Raw genomic sequence first — 17,180 nt, 5'->3', positions numbered from 1 at the left:
TCGGTAATTTTGCCAAATTGGCTTAGCTTAGACCGAGCGAGTGGTTTGTCAGTTGGTCTTGAATTTGGAGGATAGATGTTTAGGTTAAATTTCAGAGAGTGTTCTTTAGAGGGAATGTGGATATATGATATGTTGTGAATGAAGTATGTATAATTATCCCGGTGTGGTTTGCTATGTTATATCTATTTATTCATCTATCCATTCATACACAGTGCACGGCCATAACAGCTGAGGTATGCGCATGGATTATTTAGGTGGTTTTGAAATGTAAAGTTCTTGTGAATTGGTTATGAGCAGCATGATTCGAGGATGGTTCGCGGATGGGTGTTCAGATAATGATACAGCTAGGTAAATAGGTTCTGGAGACTTGGGTGCAAGAATGTATGTTGGTATGGTGATCTGGGATGGAATAAGAGGTTTTATTGTTTACAAGAAAGATGATTTGGGGAAGATGAGAGAGGTATAGATGAAGGATGAGAGAAGGTGCTGTGAGATTGCGAGGGCATGGAAAGGCATGGAAGGGATACTGGCAAAAAGGTTGAAATGGCATGATATTTGCGATAGTGAAGAGTTTCTCGTAGTGAAGAGGAGGTGTTATAGGGAAGATTACGAGAAGGGAGGGGATTTTCATGAAGGAGATTATAAAGATCAAGAAGTTTTATCGATGAGGAAGCTTATACAACGACAGGATGGGGTACTTTTTTGTGGTAAAGGATATTTTAACCACGAAGGAGTTATATTAATGAGGAATTTGGCAAATTATACAGATGATGATGATGATGATGATGATGATAAAAAAACATCACTTGCAAAGGAACAAAAAACGTACAGGTAGTAATCAATGAATATCCATAAAAAATTAGCAAATTAAACACGAATACAACTACTTCACATGTTATCCCCAGAAAATCGCTCCTCATATATTGATAGGATATCTCCGTCTTCAAGAGCGGTAATCACCAAGTCGAACAGAAACCCCGCTGAATGGATCATTTTCCTTCACATACATATCAAGATATGAATGATCGAGAAACCCAGATCTAGACCCTCTCACTCAAAATATAAAATAGAACGAATGACATCCTAGATCTCCTGATCCCTTCCATATTTCCCAATCTGTCTCAAAACTGACATCAATCAATCAGTCCAGAAAAGGCGAGATTGTTAAGTTACCCGAGCCGTTGGTACCCTTTCTTGATTTCCACGCAAATGCAATACATCTCCCAAGATTCAAACCCAAGATCTCTCATAGTCTAGAATTCCATCATGCACATTTCTAAGCACTGATATTTTATATATCCCCGATGGAATGACAGTATTCAGGGGTGCGTATCCACATTCCTCGCGTAGCCTCATCTGACCCGAAAAGCATCACTCTCGGTATTCTCCGCGGAATGTGGGAGAGACATGCGTTCCTTCTGCGTCTGGTGGTTTTCTGAGATGCGAGAGTTGGATGGTATAGGAATGGAATGTGTAGAACTTGGGGCAAGGGAGAATGAAGGCACTGAGTGGGTTGATGAGATGAGAAGAGAACTGATGAGAAAGAAGGGGAAGGGCAGAAAAGAAGATACATATGCATATATATATGAATCCCACCTTCCTTCGCATCATTTGAAAAAAAAGCACATCATTCAGAATTCAGAGAGAATTAGATCACTTCTCTATACAACACCCTACTATACGATACTATTCCATAGTATCCAATTCCCGCAACACCCCAAACCAAATTTCAAATTCCAAAAAGGAAATCAAATCAAGAAAAAATGCGCTTCCCAACCCAAGTCCTCCTCGCCACCACCCTCCTTAGCACCCTCGCCCTCTCCATCCCCCAAGGACCACCTATGAATGGCGGCGGTGGTGGCGTCCAAGGAACTGTACTTATCCTCTTCCCTCTTCCCTCCCCCCTTTATGTCTACCGCCACTAACCCCCCTAGTGCAACTTCTTCTGCTGCGAACGCAATCTCGGCACAGGTGGTACCCTCTGCAAAAACAACACCGCGATCCCGCATCCATATTCCGATGATTGCTCCACGATGCCGATTGGAAATAAGCCGAATGGTGATGGGAAGGCGACGCCGGTGTGCTGTGCGAATGCGAATTGTGCGGGGCAGCCGGGGTGGTGGACGCCGATTACTAATGTTTAGGTTTGGGTGCGAGGAGGGGGGTGGATGGGGATTGAGATTTATATTTATATTGGAGATGGGAAAGGAAGGCCAGACAAGAAAACAGAAGTGATCTTCTTCTGGAAATCCCTCACAATGTCGCATGCAATCAACCCACTGAAAATGGGAGGGACCTCCGCAAGTTCATCAACCTCTCTTCATATCTTATAACGCAGAGTATAGCATCGGGATAACACAGTCATTTCCACGATTTATCTCAAAGGATTGCTTAATCGTTTTCATTTTATCGTTTATTTATTTGTTTTCAATTTGAAAATCTCATTATCAATAGTGTTCTTTGTTTCATTGGGTGTTTGTGCATGTTTTGGACTTGTAGTTCAGTTTAGTTAGCTAGCGACTTTAGGAAATCCAGTATGCAGAGCAATACAATGCAATTGGTACCACCACTCGTGATATTTAGAATCACTATGAGGGAAAGGGATGTATGCTGTGCACTGTGTCATGTGTGTTTATGTAAATTTTTGAATGAGGATGATCTAGGAGGCCAGAGATGTTTAGAGAGATGATCCATCAGACTTATACTGTAAATATTAGTCCAGAACTAGAAGTAATTCCATTCGTTAAATCAATAAATAACAAACAAAGTACTGTAAAAGTTCCCGCAAAAAAACCCCAATTAATCGCAGACGCCCACTCTCAATCAACTACCTACCCTCAAAGTTTCCCCTTTCTTCCATCCTCCGACAACTTCAAAATAAATTTCATATTCTCCTTCTGCACACTCTCCCACAACCCAGTCTTCCCTCCCGATTCTTTTCTCAACCTCTTCTCCTCCCTCTTAAAAAAATCCTCCGCACTTCTAATCCTGCCCGGATGGATCTCATCCAACAACTTATAATCTCTCTCCAACAATCCATCTCTAAACTGCATCCACCAACTCGTGAAATTTCTTCTAAAACTCATCGTTGCCTTATCCTTCGGATCCGCATTAAATCCCGCTGGCGCGTCAGCCAGTGGTCCGTATCTTTGAAAGTACGCATCAAATTCGGTATCAATATATTGCGCCGGATGACCCGTGACTTTTTCAAACGCCGTGGCCATCTCAGAATATGAGATATTGGCAATGGCGACAAGGAGATCCATACCATTACTACGCTCTGGATGATCGAATAACCATCGAACATAGGGACCGCAATCTTCCAACCCCACATGAGGTACTGCGCCATTTCCTAGTGGAACTCTCCATGTTACAACACCATCCTCTACACTAGGTGTCATGACTGTTTGTCCCGAAATGGCCATTTCGATATATGGACCCGTGGTAAACAATGCGGCTCCCATTCCATTAGGATTCTTTTGATTTTGCCATAAAATCCATTCGCCAATTCTTCCTTTCCCATCATAATGACCAGCATGATATTTTTCTTGCCATCCACTTTTCTTCAACGCATAGTCTAGATTTCCATAGACGAAGAATTTAATTCCTTCCTGAATAGCAATTTCATAAGAACGAATGGCCCAAAACATTTCGGTTTTTTCTCCCGTGTTAAATCCATCAATATTAACAAATGCTCCATCACAACCTTTGTAACCGGCTCGAAGAATGTCTTCATCGGCAAACGTACCTTCGAAGAGTTCTACATTCCCAAGAGCAAGAAGTTGTTGAGCTCGAGTAGATGTGGTGTCCCGGGTAAGAACTCGGACTTGATATTTTTTGTCGGCAACGAGAGATTTGATGACAGGAATGCCTTGAGCACCTGTACCACCAATGATGAAGATTTTTGAAGTATGATGAGATGACATTGTGTTTGAAGGTTTAGTTATGTAGAAGGCTTGCTTGAGGAAAGAGGAGAAGAGAAGTATGATATTTTTGAGTGTTGATTTTGAGACATTTCAGTGCCAGTTGTGACTTTATAGACAAATCCAGATACTACAGCTTTGAAATATGACGATTGATTTAATTGATGCTTTCAATGAAATCCGAAGATGTTCACTAAACATCTTGTTCAACATGATTACTGATTGTGTATACGTTTGGTTCAGTAATCATTAATTGAGGTTATTCAAACACGGAAGATGATGACGCCCCCAAAAAGAATAGTAATCAAATGAAACATTATCAACATGATTGACTGACTAACTTTAGCTACTTAGACATATACGATCTAGTCCTGCCGACTATTCGGCAAGGGAGAAGAATAAATAATCGTGTTGGGCGGTTTTCATAGCGAAATGGGAGAGGGGACAATTTTTAGTTTACCACGAATAATGACACCTATCTGTTGGTATTACGGATTGGCACATGCGAGACTTTAGAAACCAGTCTCCCGAACCTTCAGTTGAAGAGGCGATGTGATACCTAATTGAAGAGGAACTTCCTCGCAATCTTTTCGATTCTGTTAAGCACAAAAAATTGACAACTAAACATCACTTTACACACTCTCTGCCTGCAGCAGACGCGATAAGCCCGTAGAAGATTCTCATTTCACCATATCAAAAAAGCATACCTTGTACCGCAGCACCCACACTAAACCCACCCCTCTACACCAACAATCATTCCAACCCAAGCTACAATAAACGCACCACACTCCCTCTAAGCCCATCACAAAATATCCCCATCCCCAAAGCCTCATCAGCCACATCAGCCACCACCTCGCACGTAATTTCCTAGAACTGGAACCTTGGTATGACTGAAATATCACGTGTCTCGAGTGCACACAGGTACGGATACATTACACCAAAATCGCGCCGATAGGAGATTTTTTACGTAGCCACTTGTTTGAAATTTCCGATTCTTGTGGTTTGGAAATAGATAGGAGCAAAGAAGGAAGGGAAATTAGGATGTTTTATGCATAAGTGAAGTCGTGCGTCGGAGATTTGTATTGATATTGTCAAATACCACTGAGCTTACACTTGACATGCGGGATACAACGCAGGTTTGTTGATTCAAGATCTACCATGTCGCTAGGAGAAAGACCCGGGAGCTCTTTTTACATGCACACCGAATATTTATATACGTTTTCCCAAAACGCGTCTTGTAGGTTGTATTGTGTATTGTGTATTGTGTATTGTGTACTGTGTTAAATTTATTCGCGGAAATATTCTTAAACTGCTGGATAACAATCAGAACTTAAGTAAAATATAAAGCCAATAAGTATACACGGCCCATTCCTTAGCTTACATAGAAACTTTAAATTGCATACCAATAGTGAACAAACTTGGACCGTGAATGTGCTGAGGATGTAACCCTGGCATCGACATCGATTAACAGGGAGCCACCAATACTCCACATAGCCATTTTTCTCTCCAAATTTGTTATCAGATATCGTTGCTATCGTTGTATAGCTCGTCTCATTGATGTGAGTAGACATAGTGTTGAGACTAAATCTACGCCATTTGTTCCTTTGACTTTTCTCGCTCACTGGCTCCTTTAATCAAAGTACTAAGATCTCCCACTGGGATTTGGAGTGGGAAGTCTAGGGCCGCTAGCATGATAGCAAAAAAGATCCACCAACCCGCCAGTGATGTTACGAAAAGAGTCGCACCTGCAGCAATCTGCAATCTGTTTGCCAACGCCAATCGAGTCGCATCGTTATTGCCAATACCGTTTGCCGTGTGCCAATATACGGAGGTCAAAAGTGAGAAAGCAACAACCAATGTGAAAAATATTATAACAAAGACGACATTTGTGCGCAGAGAACAGACCAGGTATATGAGACAGAGGACCCCCATAAAGACAAAAAAGAATCCGAAAGAGGCGTTGAATCCAACTGTTTTCAAGCCGTCGGTTGGAGTACCGCCGGGAGGAGAGTAAAGCCCATATGCGTAGTAGAATGGTTGAAGTGTGGAGGCGAACGTAAGCCAGAAAGCACCGAAAGAGATAAATACCACAAAGGGGAAAGTGTTGCCTAGAACAAATTCGAGGAAACCGCCGACAATCATGAGGAGCCCACCAAAGAAGAAATAGGAACCACTGAAGGGTCGTTAGTGGATATAAAGACACGTTGAATGAGAGATCAAGACACTTACATTCCTGCCGCACCGTTGTTACCCGCCCCACGCCAGCCCATAAGATCACACGATAGTGGTGATAAAGTAATGAGAAAACCAACTATCGCTCTACATAATCAGTCAGCGTGTATAGAACTCACGGCTGCAAGACATGAACCTACACCGGAGTAGGGTTTCCAAAAGTTTTTCTCAAATCACCTTTCACGGCGTTTTGCGGAGAGAGATATATCTTCTCAAACAATTCCGGACTGATACTGATACTACCAGCGGTCTTAATCCTCTTTAATGCATCTTCCGAACCAATTGACATGTCGTTAATTTCATATGAATTGCTTCCCTCTCCGTAGTGATTGCTAGTATGTGAGAAATCCTTTTCCTGTGGGACACCACTTGAATTTGCCTGGGCGTTCTCCGTCGCCATGTCGGATTTAGTTCAAATCAACAGACGATAACTGATAAAACAGAAGCCAGTGTCAGTTTATTGATGTAGGAAAGATAGTAAGACGATATAGAAACATTTCGCGAACGTGGGAAATCGGGCATTATGTACATATTTTGAGATGTACTAAGTTTTCCCGCAACATTTGAAAATTTCGCCTTCTGTTCCTCAGGTTGTGAAGATCAGCGCACAAGAAGAGCTCAAACTGTAGAGCTCCTACGAAGAGTTGGATGGGATATCCAGGTCCAGCTTAGTGGGTGAACACCAAAGCCCTTGAGCTCGCCAAGTGGGAGGCAAGTCTGGAATAGATATTTTGAGCTAGAATATAGCTAGTATGGGGATATCTAAAAAACAAGCGCTGAGATCTATACCGGTATAGCAACTTGCTTCAACAAAACATCCGAACAAGGACATATTCCTCCGGATTGTATTAAACATCTGATTGCCACATAGTCCGTCCATGCTAACCGCGGGCTTTTCATTGTCAATTCGTGATTAGTGAAATAATCATGAAAGAGTTGTGCTGCCTTTTAAAATCCTCGTTTTAAAAGGGAAGTGTGGCATGTGCGAATCGTCTTACTTCTGTTGATATATGGGTTACGAGTGCTACAATAGGATTTCCAGTCAAGTTGAAGCACGTTTGGAGAACACATAAACTTATGCCTTTGATACGATAACTTAAAAATCCGGGGGAAAATTCGGACCTTAAACCAGCTCTTGAGTCACCCGGTAAAGCAGGAGATTGACCATTGGTTCTCAAAGAAAGCGAATCGGGGTACAAAGCTGCAGGGAATATTATTGAACGATACCACATATCAATTATGTCGGAAATTGGATCATCAAGGTGACAGAGATCAATATAAAGTTCCTCAATGTTTCCTCAAGGCTCGTGTTTTTGCCGAAGAAATAGCTCACCAGATTTCCCATCATTATTTCCGGAGATGTGCTGTCTTCAATTTTCTGTATGTCCGCAAGTCTTATCTTTGGTCAAGCTACCCAATATTTCACTCAAAATATCGAAAAATGTAGCATGGTGTGTCTTCACATCTAGCTTCTCTCTTGCTCGCATCAAATTTCGAGTCTTCGCCTGTTTATTATACTGAAGCATACATTCGATACCAGGGAATTTCCAAAGGCACACAATCATCAATGCACTGTGTGTCGGGAGCTCGGAGTCGGGACACTTCCCACAAGCTGACAGCGGCAATCTGACAGTTTTGATATGTAGTTTAGGCTAGAAATTGCCTCCCGTCACTCCGAATCTTTACATCAGGGGGACAAGATTTGGCCTGAAATCAGCCTACTTGTAGCGTAGGTTCAGTACACTATTCCTACTTGTAAGATAGGAACAACAAGCTGCCACCTCCATCAATTCAGTTGATCGTACCACGCCCTTACAATAATAATAACAATCGAACGTATGAACATTCAGACGGCCTTTGGAAATTATGTAGCATACGTACGACAAGTGGCAGGGCTTGTCACACATGAGCTGTGCTGTGCACGCTAATATGACCGAAATTGCCATATAATTTAGCTCCCCAAATTTCACAATAGGTTTCCAGTCCATCATTCGAGACCTAAAACGAGATTGCGTCTTTACTCGATCTAGTACGATATGACAGATGATAAGGAAGATCTGATTCGGCTTAAGAATTATTGAATATCCGTCTGGCTTTTCGGAAAGTTGCGGTTTTTTAGCATGTCTAGTATTAAAGTTTGATGCGCGTGTTGATCAATTTAGGTGCCGCTTTGACAACTCGTTGTTCCATCTATCCAGCGAGTCTCGTGATCAGAACAAAACAGAGGCTTCTTTTATATTGTACTGTTGATCGTCATTCGGTGTGTTGTTTAGAAACGTTTATTCGTTACTTGATGATTTGGCATATAAGACAAAACAAAGAAAGAGCGACGCTGTAAGAATATGTCACGTGGACGATCATCAAGTTATCACATGGGTACAATAATCCCCGGCCGGACAATAGATCTTCATTCGAATAATTGTGGGTATCCAATCACTTCTCCTCCCTCAGGTCCATGCCCAAAGTCTAGAATCGTATAAACTGTAGAATCTACTCGCAGAGCATTGGGACTGGCCAGTACATTAGGAAATTCAAATTTTGATGTCAATATCGAGCTGAAGAAATTTTCGTGCGATATTGTAGAATTCTTATCTAGTAAAACCTAACGAGAAGTTTAAGTTTGATCTACTCTGAAGGTTTGACCTGCATATACGAATCAAACGCGAAAAAAAGAGACAATCGATCACTCCGCCGCTTCCGCCGTCTCAACAGTTGGGATGATTACACCATTCTCAATGAAGACTACCTGATGGGCCTAACACTTTACAGACCATCCTTGTTACTCTCATCCCCGCTTCTCAATCTAAACTCCACCATTGGACCTTCATGCCAACTCACAAATCTGTCCCAAGTCTGGAACTCTTCCTTCCTCTCTCTGCCCCAACCCATCCCCTTCTTACCCTCGCCAAGTCCTACTCCCTCCTGAACACTCAATCGCATATCAAACTCCCAAATCAATCGTGCCAACACCACTCCCATCTCCTGATACGCTAGATATTTACCTATGCAGCTTGTTCTCCCAGTGCCAAATGGGGTGAATGCTTTTGGTTCAAAGACTTTGGAGTTTCTGGCATTTCCTTTTGATGACTCATTTTCACCCTCTTCATCAAGCCAACGCTCAGGCCTATAAACGAACGGATTTTCGAAATATCTTTCCTCGTGATGAATACTGTAGGCGGAGACCCCAACTGTAACTCCAGCTAGAATGGCGCAACCATCGATGACAGCTCCGCCTTTCATTACCTCCCTCGGTATATTCGCCCCAACACCGGGTGAAAGTCGCATGGCCTCGTCAATACACGCCGTAAGATATTTGTAGTCATTCAACTTTCCCCCAACTTTGATTTCACTGACCTTGGCCCATCTCTCTCTAATTTCCCTTTTCAAACGTTCGAAGACCAGTGGGTTGTGAAGAAGATAAAAAATGGTTGCCGTTAGCCCTGATGCAGTGGTATCCATGCCGGCTATTATCAAGACACCGGCTTCAGAGATCAACTGTTCTTGAGTATAGATCTGTCCCGCTTCTTGATCCCGTGCGGCAAGAATGGCGGAGAAAATATCTGTGTTAGCTAAATCATTGCTGTAATTGATCCGCCAATCTGTCTGAGATTTGCTGAGAGCAAAAAGCTTCTTGGCACCATGCATGAAAGATGGTGGAATCAATTTGAATAGGCCGAGTTTTTCAATCGTACGCATGTGCCCTAGCTATTGTTCGCCAGATTTTCAGTATCTATCTGGTCTTAGTAGATTAAGGGCTGTTTTACCGTGTTCATAGCAAGAGCCGAATCAGACATGAGACCAACCATATGACGATTTTCCTCATCATTTAACATACCCCAATTACGACTGAACGTTACATCGCCCATGATATCTGCTTGTAGATATGTCAAAGCTTTTGAAATATCGTGAGGGTGTGTCCATTCGCCCACTGACACCTTCCCATTTTTGCCCTCTCGAAGATATTCGGAGAAGCGTTGAGTGTTTCGATAGATAAGATTCTGTAGCTCTTGTACCGCCTGCGGATTCAGAGCTTTAACCAGAATACGTCTCTTGAGTGCGTGAATCCTCTTGTCGATAGTGGTGAGCACAGATGGAACTTTAAAAAAGTAGTGATATATTGTATAAAAGTCGGACTTCTGCGTGTTGGCAGCGGAGCTATATATATCTTGAAGAGCGGTGGTGCTATTGAAAGACAGTCGATTCGGTCCAATTCGTACAATCGGTCCTGGAAACATCGTTAATGGTTAGTTTCAGAGTGTCCAACAGTAGGAATTAGCGGACTAGATGCAAGCTTTCAAAATCTGAGAATGATTCAGACAATAACCTTGTTAAGGTCCAGTCCGTATTATTGAAAGTAATGTATTGCTTACCATAGATTTGATGGAGTCGGTATTCATTCAAATGACGGTCGCCCTTGAGGCAGAGATGAATATTGTACCAGTCTGTAACGGAAGCCAAAATCGGACCAGGATATCCTGCTAAAGGATGAAAATACAGGCGATAGAGGACAAACCAATTGAGCACCAGCAATAACAACCACAACGGAGCGTGTGGTCTGAAGCCGTCAAGGGTAGCCTCTTTGATGAGTCTTGAGAGACCACTCAATGCCCAATAGCCCACTACACATGCCGTCGGTCCGAACAAGAATACTCCATGCCATTTCTGGGGTTTACGACCCGCATGAATCCCCGACATTTTACTATTCTCCATTATATAACTGTCTTCCTAACAATCAGATAACTTGACACAATCAATTAGATTTGGAAAGTCATGTCAATTGAACAGATAGAATGGATCTGAGTGTTAAAAAGGTGAGTACGAAGTCATATTGAATACCCCGCACTTGTCCTACCTGCGAAAATCTCCAGAAATGGAAGGTGTGGTTACATTTCGTCACATGCATTGAAATGCAACACAAGACTTTCGACTAGACGCAGGTACTGGATAGAAGTGTAGCAAGGAAGCGTTGCTTGATCATCGCGTATTTTATAGATACATTGTATAACAAATTGAAAACGTCCCAAATCAAAACGACAAGTGACTTCAGACAAGGATTCAAACTCGTGATTCAGTACCATCTCAACAACGTCCGTCATACGGAGTACATTATTTACTTTACAACGGCGTCAATAATACTATGACTCTCGGAGAAAGGAAAGGTATTTGAATATTTGTATGTATAATGCAATGACTGGTACCAAGTCTTCTTTTGCATCCCGGCAAGAATAAAACCAAACGAAAGAGCATGATACAAACACAACAATCTCGAAGTAATTCTCTTGCGGCACGTAGTTTTTGCTTGAGCAACTTTATAAATAAACTCAATCCCAACCTATAACAGCCATTAACCATCTGCCGATTCCATGCTACAAGAGACGCACACAGTCGACCATCACTATGCATCTGGCTCTATGCCTATTGTATCTTATCCTTGAAGATGATGAAACGTTATCGCGCTCAGCATTCCTATTCATGGTATTGTTCACACTGACTAGATTTTCAATCGCATAAACCTAAACAGATATCTTGTCAACGGTATCAAAGCCTAACGTCGTCAAGTTAGACGGGAATATCTGCCACTCCAGTGCAAGATCCCGAGCTACTATGCTTCTCGGGTGTTGTCAATGAGTTCATCTTGCTTCGCTGAAAAATAGCAGACTACAGCAGATGCAATTTTAGGCACCCCGCACATTGAACAAATTTCATCCATCCAGTTCATACTCAAGAACATGTGAATCATTTCATTAACGTGTATGTGTAATGTTGAATTGATTTGCTGTAGACTTATGCTCTTCTGCTAGTCTCATCCAGGGATTTCGGAGTCACAGTAATGCTATCAATAACTGTTTTAGCCGCAACGCTTTTGCTGCGTCCATTAGAAAAAAAGGTGAAATCATCACCGGTCACTTGACTCCATGGCTGATCCCTCCACAAGACACAAGAATACAAGAGTAGGGATGAATTGCTGTTTGAAGCACTTCACCCTGGAAGATAAGACGTCTTTATCCATTCTAGACCGATCCGGGGTTTCCTTTCCGGAGTGGGGGCCAGAATTCAGGATCGAATTGCTGTACTCCACATATCAAGGTCGCGTATGTAGCGAATGCAAAATCGTGTTGGGAGCTGTCTTGCCACGATGAATATGTATATCACCTTGGAAATATGTCGATCAAGACGTGGAAGTCTTAACGCAATCCTTTTGGGCGACCCCTTGATGAGATACAGGAAAGAAGACACCGGATTTCCTGCCAGTACAGACTGCAGTTTCTAGACGAAAATCTAGATCTATGTTATTTAGTAGATCCCCATGCTTTAAATGAGATTGAAAATATTAAATTAATTTCGTCGTAAACTGAGTTTGAATGTGATCTTACCATATGAATGCATTATTGCAAACTTAGTCGGGAATAAAATGTCTTGCGTCGCTAGACAGCCTCGATCTTGAATTCCCAGCATGTAGAAAGCATTGGAAGGAAAGAAAGAAATGTTGTCTGCCTTGTACGGAGCCCGAAGGAGCTGCATAAATTAATATGGAGAGTGGAAAATAGGCGCCAGGCTTGAGAAGGTGATGATCATACTCTCAAAGCCCCATGCGCCAATGCACAAGATCTCGCACGAGCAGTCCCAAAGGAACTTGCGTAGCGTTTGCGAAGTGGATGTGTCGAAAACATGTTGGATTTAATCCGCGGAACGAAGATAAGAGAAAAGATAGATCACGCGTCTGATCTTCATGAAAGATGTCGACGCGTGTATCTTATCATTCCGCAAGGCCCGCCTGAAAGAGAATGAGTTGAGAACCGTTTGTAGGATTCCATGGCCACACCGTCCATGACATACATGGTGAGCAGCTGCACGGACGTAGTGTATGACTTGTCGTTATCTATGAGCTTCTATTTGTTGAGAATTGCTTGAGATCTTTGGGTACGTATCCCACTCTTCTAGAGACGATGGGGTTAAAAAACATCTTGTAAAACCATGTGGAATGGAAGTGAAAATAGAATTCCACATATGGAATATTTCACCGGGGAAGTTACCCGTAGCAAATGTGTCTAGTGCTGACATGCCATCCTGCTGTTCATTTCCAATTCACAAACTCAGGTCCCTTTGTTTTGATCCATGTGCAGATCGGAAGCACTCTATTCGGATATCCCACTTATCATGATTTGATGCCTCAGATAAAAGGAGCAACACCTAAAATACAGCAACATTCGAGATTCTAGATTTTGCTAAGAGAGGAAAGAGTGTAGGAGAGAAATGTTAAATAAAAAATTGAAAATAAAAATTGGATGCAGCGGACTAACTCTCCAAAACGACACCTGAGTGATTCGAACACTCGCTCCCGAAGGAAATGCCTGACTCTGAATCATTCAGTAGCAGGGCATCGCGTTAACCACTCCGCCAAAGTGCCTAATCATGTGACAATTATCGCATCAAAACAGTATATATCCAAAGATTGAGTGGACATCCAAAGAACAAAAAGCTCATTTTCCTTGTACAAGGCTGTGAGGAATGATAACTTCACGTAAATTCCTAAGGTAATGATATTGACCAGTTTTGGAAAGTACAATCGACGTGTCTTTCATTACCTTGGTATGACGCGCCATACCTTGGAGCTGAAAGACTATTCCTACCAACCGAAATTCTACCGAATATCATAATTTCAAACATTCAACTACCTAATCCAGAGGGAACCTGAACACACGAAATATTCTCTAATGCCACCATATCGCGCACGCATGACTCCATAGATCCTATAAGACCACGTTCGTAATGTAGTCGCGGTATTTGAGTACTGTCGACTTTGTATGAGCAATGACGTGGCTTTAGAAATCACCATCCGCAAGCAAATATTCCACAAAATCGAAGCGCTTCGACGTCCTAATTCCAACATAACACGCGATCCCCCTTCCAGATAGACCTTTTGCATGTGTTTAAAGGGTCGAAGTAACATCTTTGAGTGTTCAAGTTTCCCACTGGGTAGTTGGATCAACACAAAATAAACGCAAGATACAATCTGCCTTGTTCGCAGCCATTTGTATCCGTCGTCTTAAGCGCCAGCATTATGCGAAATCATGTTCGGATCCTTTAAAGAGAAGAACGGAATGTTTCAACACAGACCATCGAGTGCTCCCTGAGTCCCCTGCCAATCTTGTTCCGCAATAGCCACATTACCATGCTGCCATGTGTTATCCGGAACATGCCTGGAACATTTCTGTATGTTGAATAGGTGGGGGTTAATTCTCAATGTGATGATCAGAAGGTGTGAGAAGCTATGAGGCATGATCTGTTGAGGCTTGTGAAAAGCATAGGATCCATTCCTGCTTCACACGCAAGGGCAGAGGCCCAAGATACCAAAATATCATTATGCTTTTGAGTTTGAGCTTGAGCTTAAGCTTAAAATTGGTGCTGGTAAGCTTACCACAAACTCATTTGGAGCCCGTCTGATGCAATCATTGTAAATATATTCCCACTATTATGACTTAAGTGGGGCTATACAATTTCTGGGGTTCGTCCGCGTTGACTCCCATGTTCTAGGAGTTTTATTATCCAAGATTAATTATGGAGGCTCAAGCAAAGATGGGCATCGGCAGGATTTTGATACGGGTCTACCTGGTCTTGTACCGTCGACCAGGTTGAATCTTTTTGAGGGGAGATAATCACATTCAAACCGTTTATTAACCAACTCGCCTTTAGTGGAGGTTGCTTTTTTACTTCTCTATAGTTCTGGCCTTTCTTAATTACCTTGCTCGATTTAAAGTTTGTGACTGTTCCAACCACACTTCTTCAAACATGATAGACTTCGGAACGACACTACTTGAAATGGAACTACCTCGAACTTCCTACTGGCCCCAATCATCAAATTCTATTGTCCACTTTCAACCAAGATCACATACACCAAAGATGTCGCCAAGCCCTCCTGGGAGCCCAAGTAGTGTGGAGTCTAGTGGTATTAGACGATATCGTAGGACTACGGCTTGTACAACATGCCGCGATAGAAGAGTTGGTTTTTACTTCTCAGTCCATACTTATAGAATGTACTGATTCGATAAATCTAGGTAAAATGTAGCCGCGACAGGCCATCCTGCACCCAATGTAAGAAGGGGGGACGACTTTGTAAATACTTGAACAGCGAAATACCCGAGTTTGAGTTCATTGAGGTGAATCTATCCAGGAGTCCGGCTAGGAAGTCGCCATCGCCAGTTATGTCAAATCCAATCAGCGAAAGGAAATCCGGTATCAAGTTAAAAACAAGTAGCCGGTCGGTGGTTAAACAGTCTCAAATAATATCGTCTCGTTTCCCTCCAAAGATCCTGGCAAATGATATAGATACTCCATTCCATCAGCCCATCAAAAATTTAGCGATTACCCTTGGTGCACTCGGCGAAGATTTCATCTCCTATTTTCGGACGAAAGTTCCAGCGCGAGAAGTTTGTGATCATTTCTTGAACAACTTCATAGGACTACAATCTGCAGTGCCCATATGCAATATTGATACTCTTATAGATGAGTACACCAGCTTCTGGGCCAATTTGTCTCCTGAAACCTCGCTTGAAACTACCCTACTCATCTTAGCCGTTCTATATTGTGGGGCTGCTAATTCTACCATAAACATTTCACAAGCAACAACATTACACGATCTATACGAACAGCTATTAGATATAGTTAATCTTCCAACATATCATTGCACACACCGAGGATCATCTGCGATCCAGCTTCTGCAGGCTTACCTTCTTGTAAACACATTTCAAGCTAGCACATCATCCTCACAGTTCCGGTATGGATTTTTACTCCACGCAATTAGACTCGCTCAATCATTACAACTCCACTTCGACAAACCATATCAAAGTAATGGTTTCCAAGCTGAGGTTGAAAAGAGAATCTGGTGGCATTTGCTGTTTTTGGATCTCCAATCGACTATCACGACCGGCGCACCTTTGCTGATAACTAGAAACGGATACGAAAACGATGTTTCGTTACCCATGGTGCTGAATCCTGCCTCTAGCCAAGATTCAGCTTCACCGATGATGATCGCCTTTTACGGCCAGTGCCAGTGGGCGCGTTGTATGCGCGACTGGATCATGAAGATGCCAACACAGGGAGATGCGGTTCGTCTCGTTGAAAGCATCGAAAATCTTCTAAATTTATTACCGGGAGTAAAAGCAGAGAACTTGGGACCGCGGGCGTACCTGAAGTTATTGATTGATAATGTATATTGCCTTCTCGGCTTGAACTTCTGTCAAGCAAAACAATTGCAAGATATTGGGTGGCGAAATGATATTGTCCGGTTTGTTCATCACCAAAAATGTCAGTCTTACTCTTTATCACTAACATATTCAATCCAGGGCTGCAAGTTCGTTCCTGCAAAACTACCTTTTTCTATCCGACACAACCTCCATAACACCATTGAAGTGTATTCTTTCTGGTCTCATACAGCCTCACCACGCTGTCTTTATCCTCCTCATGCACCTTAGTCTGTGCACTTCCTTGGATTCCAATGCCCAATCGCTAAAAATTCTCGTGGACAAAGTCTTTGATGCCGAAATATCTAGCCCCAGACTTGGTGTCAGTCGTGCCGCTTCCAGATCGCCCGAATTCACTCACTCTAGCCCCACTTCTCGGATCTTGCGCAAGTCATATGGTTACTGTCGTCAAGAAATCCTCATCCTACTTTATAGAAAAGTCCAAGCCAAACTAGGCCGGAATACACCAAAATTCACAGTCATGTCTCGCCCTACTTCTCCCAATATCGGGGTTTTACCACAACTTAAAGGCTTGGTCTCGCGAGACGCGAAGAGCAATATTGTCTCCAGTGAGAATTCCGCAAGTGGACATTCAGGAACTAAATGGATGGAATTGGCTATGGAGATGAACACGGAGGATTGTATGATGGATAGAGAGTTGGATGATGTCCTTAGAGGCGGACGAGATGTATGGAATAAATGGGAAAGACTGATAGGTGCGGTTTCCAAGTGCTGAAAACTGGACTATGAGATGTTCGGACACGGACGAGAAATTTTTATGACA

The 17,180-nt window shown here is 42.6% G+C and overlaps 5 protein-coding genes across 5 annotated transcripts; 2 read left to right on the top strand and 3 right to left on the bottom strand.

Annotated features, from left to right (window-relative positions):
• Positions 1–1,763: 1,763 nt before the first annotated feature.
• On the top strand, positions 1,764–2,144 carry Bfra_012090 (uncharacterized protein; the record flags this gene model as incomplete). The annotated part of the gene is made up of 2 exons (XM_037342411.1): positions 1,764–1,874; positions 1,935–2,144. The coding sequence occupies 2 exons, from the start codon at positions 1,764–1,766 to the stop codon at positions 2,142–2,144; spliced, it is 321 nt and encodes a 106-aa protein (XP_037187708.1).
• A 693-nt stretch (positions 2,145–2,837) lies between these two features.
• Bfra_012089 (uncharacterized protein) lies at positions 2,838–3,926 on the bottom strand (the record flags this gene model as incomplete). Its single annotated transcript, XM_037342410.1, has 1 exon — positions 2,838–3,926. One exon carries the CDS (start codon positions 3,924–3,926, stop codon positions 2,838–2,840), a length of 1,089 nt encoding a protein of 362 aa, XP_037187707.1.
• A 1,584-nt stretch (positions 3,927–5,510) lies between these two features.
• On the bottom strand, positions 5,511–6,555 carry Bfra_012088 (putative plasma membrane protein; the record flags this gene model as incomplete). Its single annotated transcript, XM_037342409.1, has 3 exons — positions 5,511–6,096; positions 6,153–6,242; positions 6,296–6,555. The coding sequence occupies 3 exons, from the start codon at positions 6,553–6,555 to the stop codon at positions 5,511–5,513; spliced, it is 936 nt and encodes a 311-aa protein (XP_037187706.1).
• Positions 6,556–8,918: 2,363 nt separating this feature from the next.
• Bfra_012087 (putative isotrichodermin c-15 hydroxylase protein) lies at positions 8,919–10,865 on the bottom strand (the record flags this gene model as incomplete). The annotated part of the gene is made up of 3 exons (XM_037342408.1): positions 8,919–9,860; positions 9,920–10,380; positions 10,526–10,865. The coding sequence occupies 3 exons, from the start codon at positions 10,863–10,865 to the stop codon at positions 8,919–8,921; spliced, it is 1,743 nt and encodes a 580-aa protein (XP_037187705.1).
• A 4,080-nt stretch (positions 10,866–14,945) lies between these two features.
• Bfra_012086 (putative c6 transcription factor protein) lies at positions 14,946–17,132 on the top strand (the record flags this gene model as incomplete). The annotated part of the gene is made up of 3 exons (XM_037342407.1): positions 14,946–15,155; positions 15,212–16,440; positions 16,499–17,132. The coding sequence occupies 3 exons, from the start codon at positions 14,946–14,948 to the stop codon at positions 17,130–17,132; spliced, it is 2,073 nt and encodes a 690-aa protein (XP_037187704.1).
• Positions 17,133–17,180: the final 48 nt, after the last annotated feature.

This window comes from Botrytis fragariae, assembly GCF_013461495.1.
Source record: "Botrytis fragariae strain BVB16 chromosome Unknown tig00000260, whole genome shotgun sequence".
Taxonomy (NCBI): Eukaryota; Fungi; Ascomycota; class Leotiomycetes; order Helotiales; family Sclerotiniaceae; genus Botrytis; species Botrytis fragariae.
This window is presented reverse-complemented; position numbering and strand designations above follow the sequence as displayed.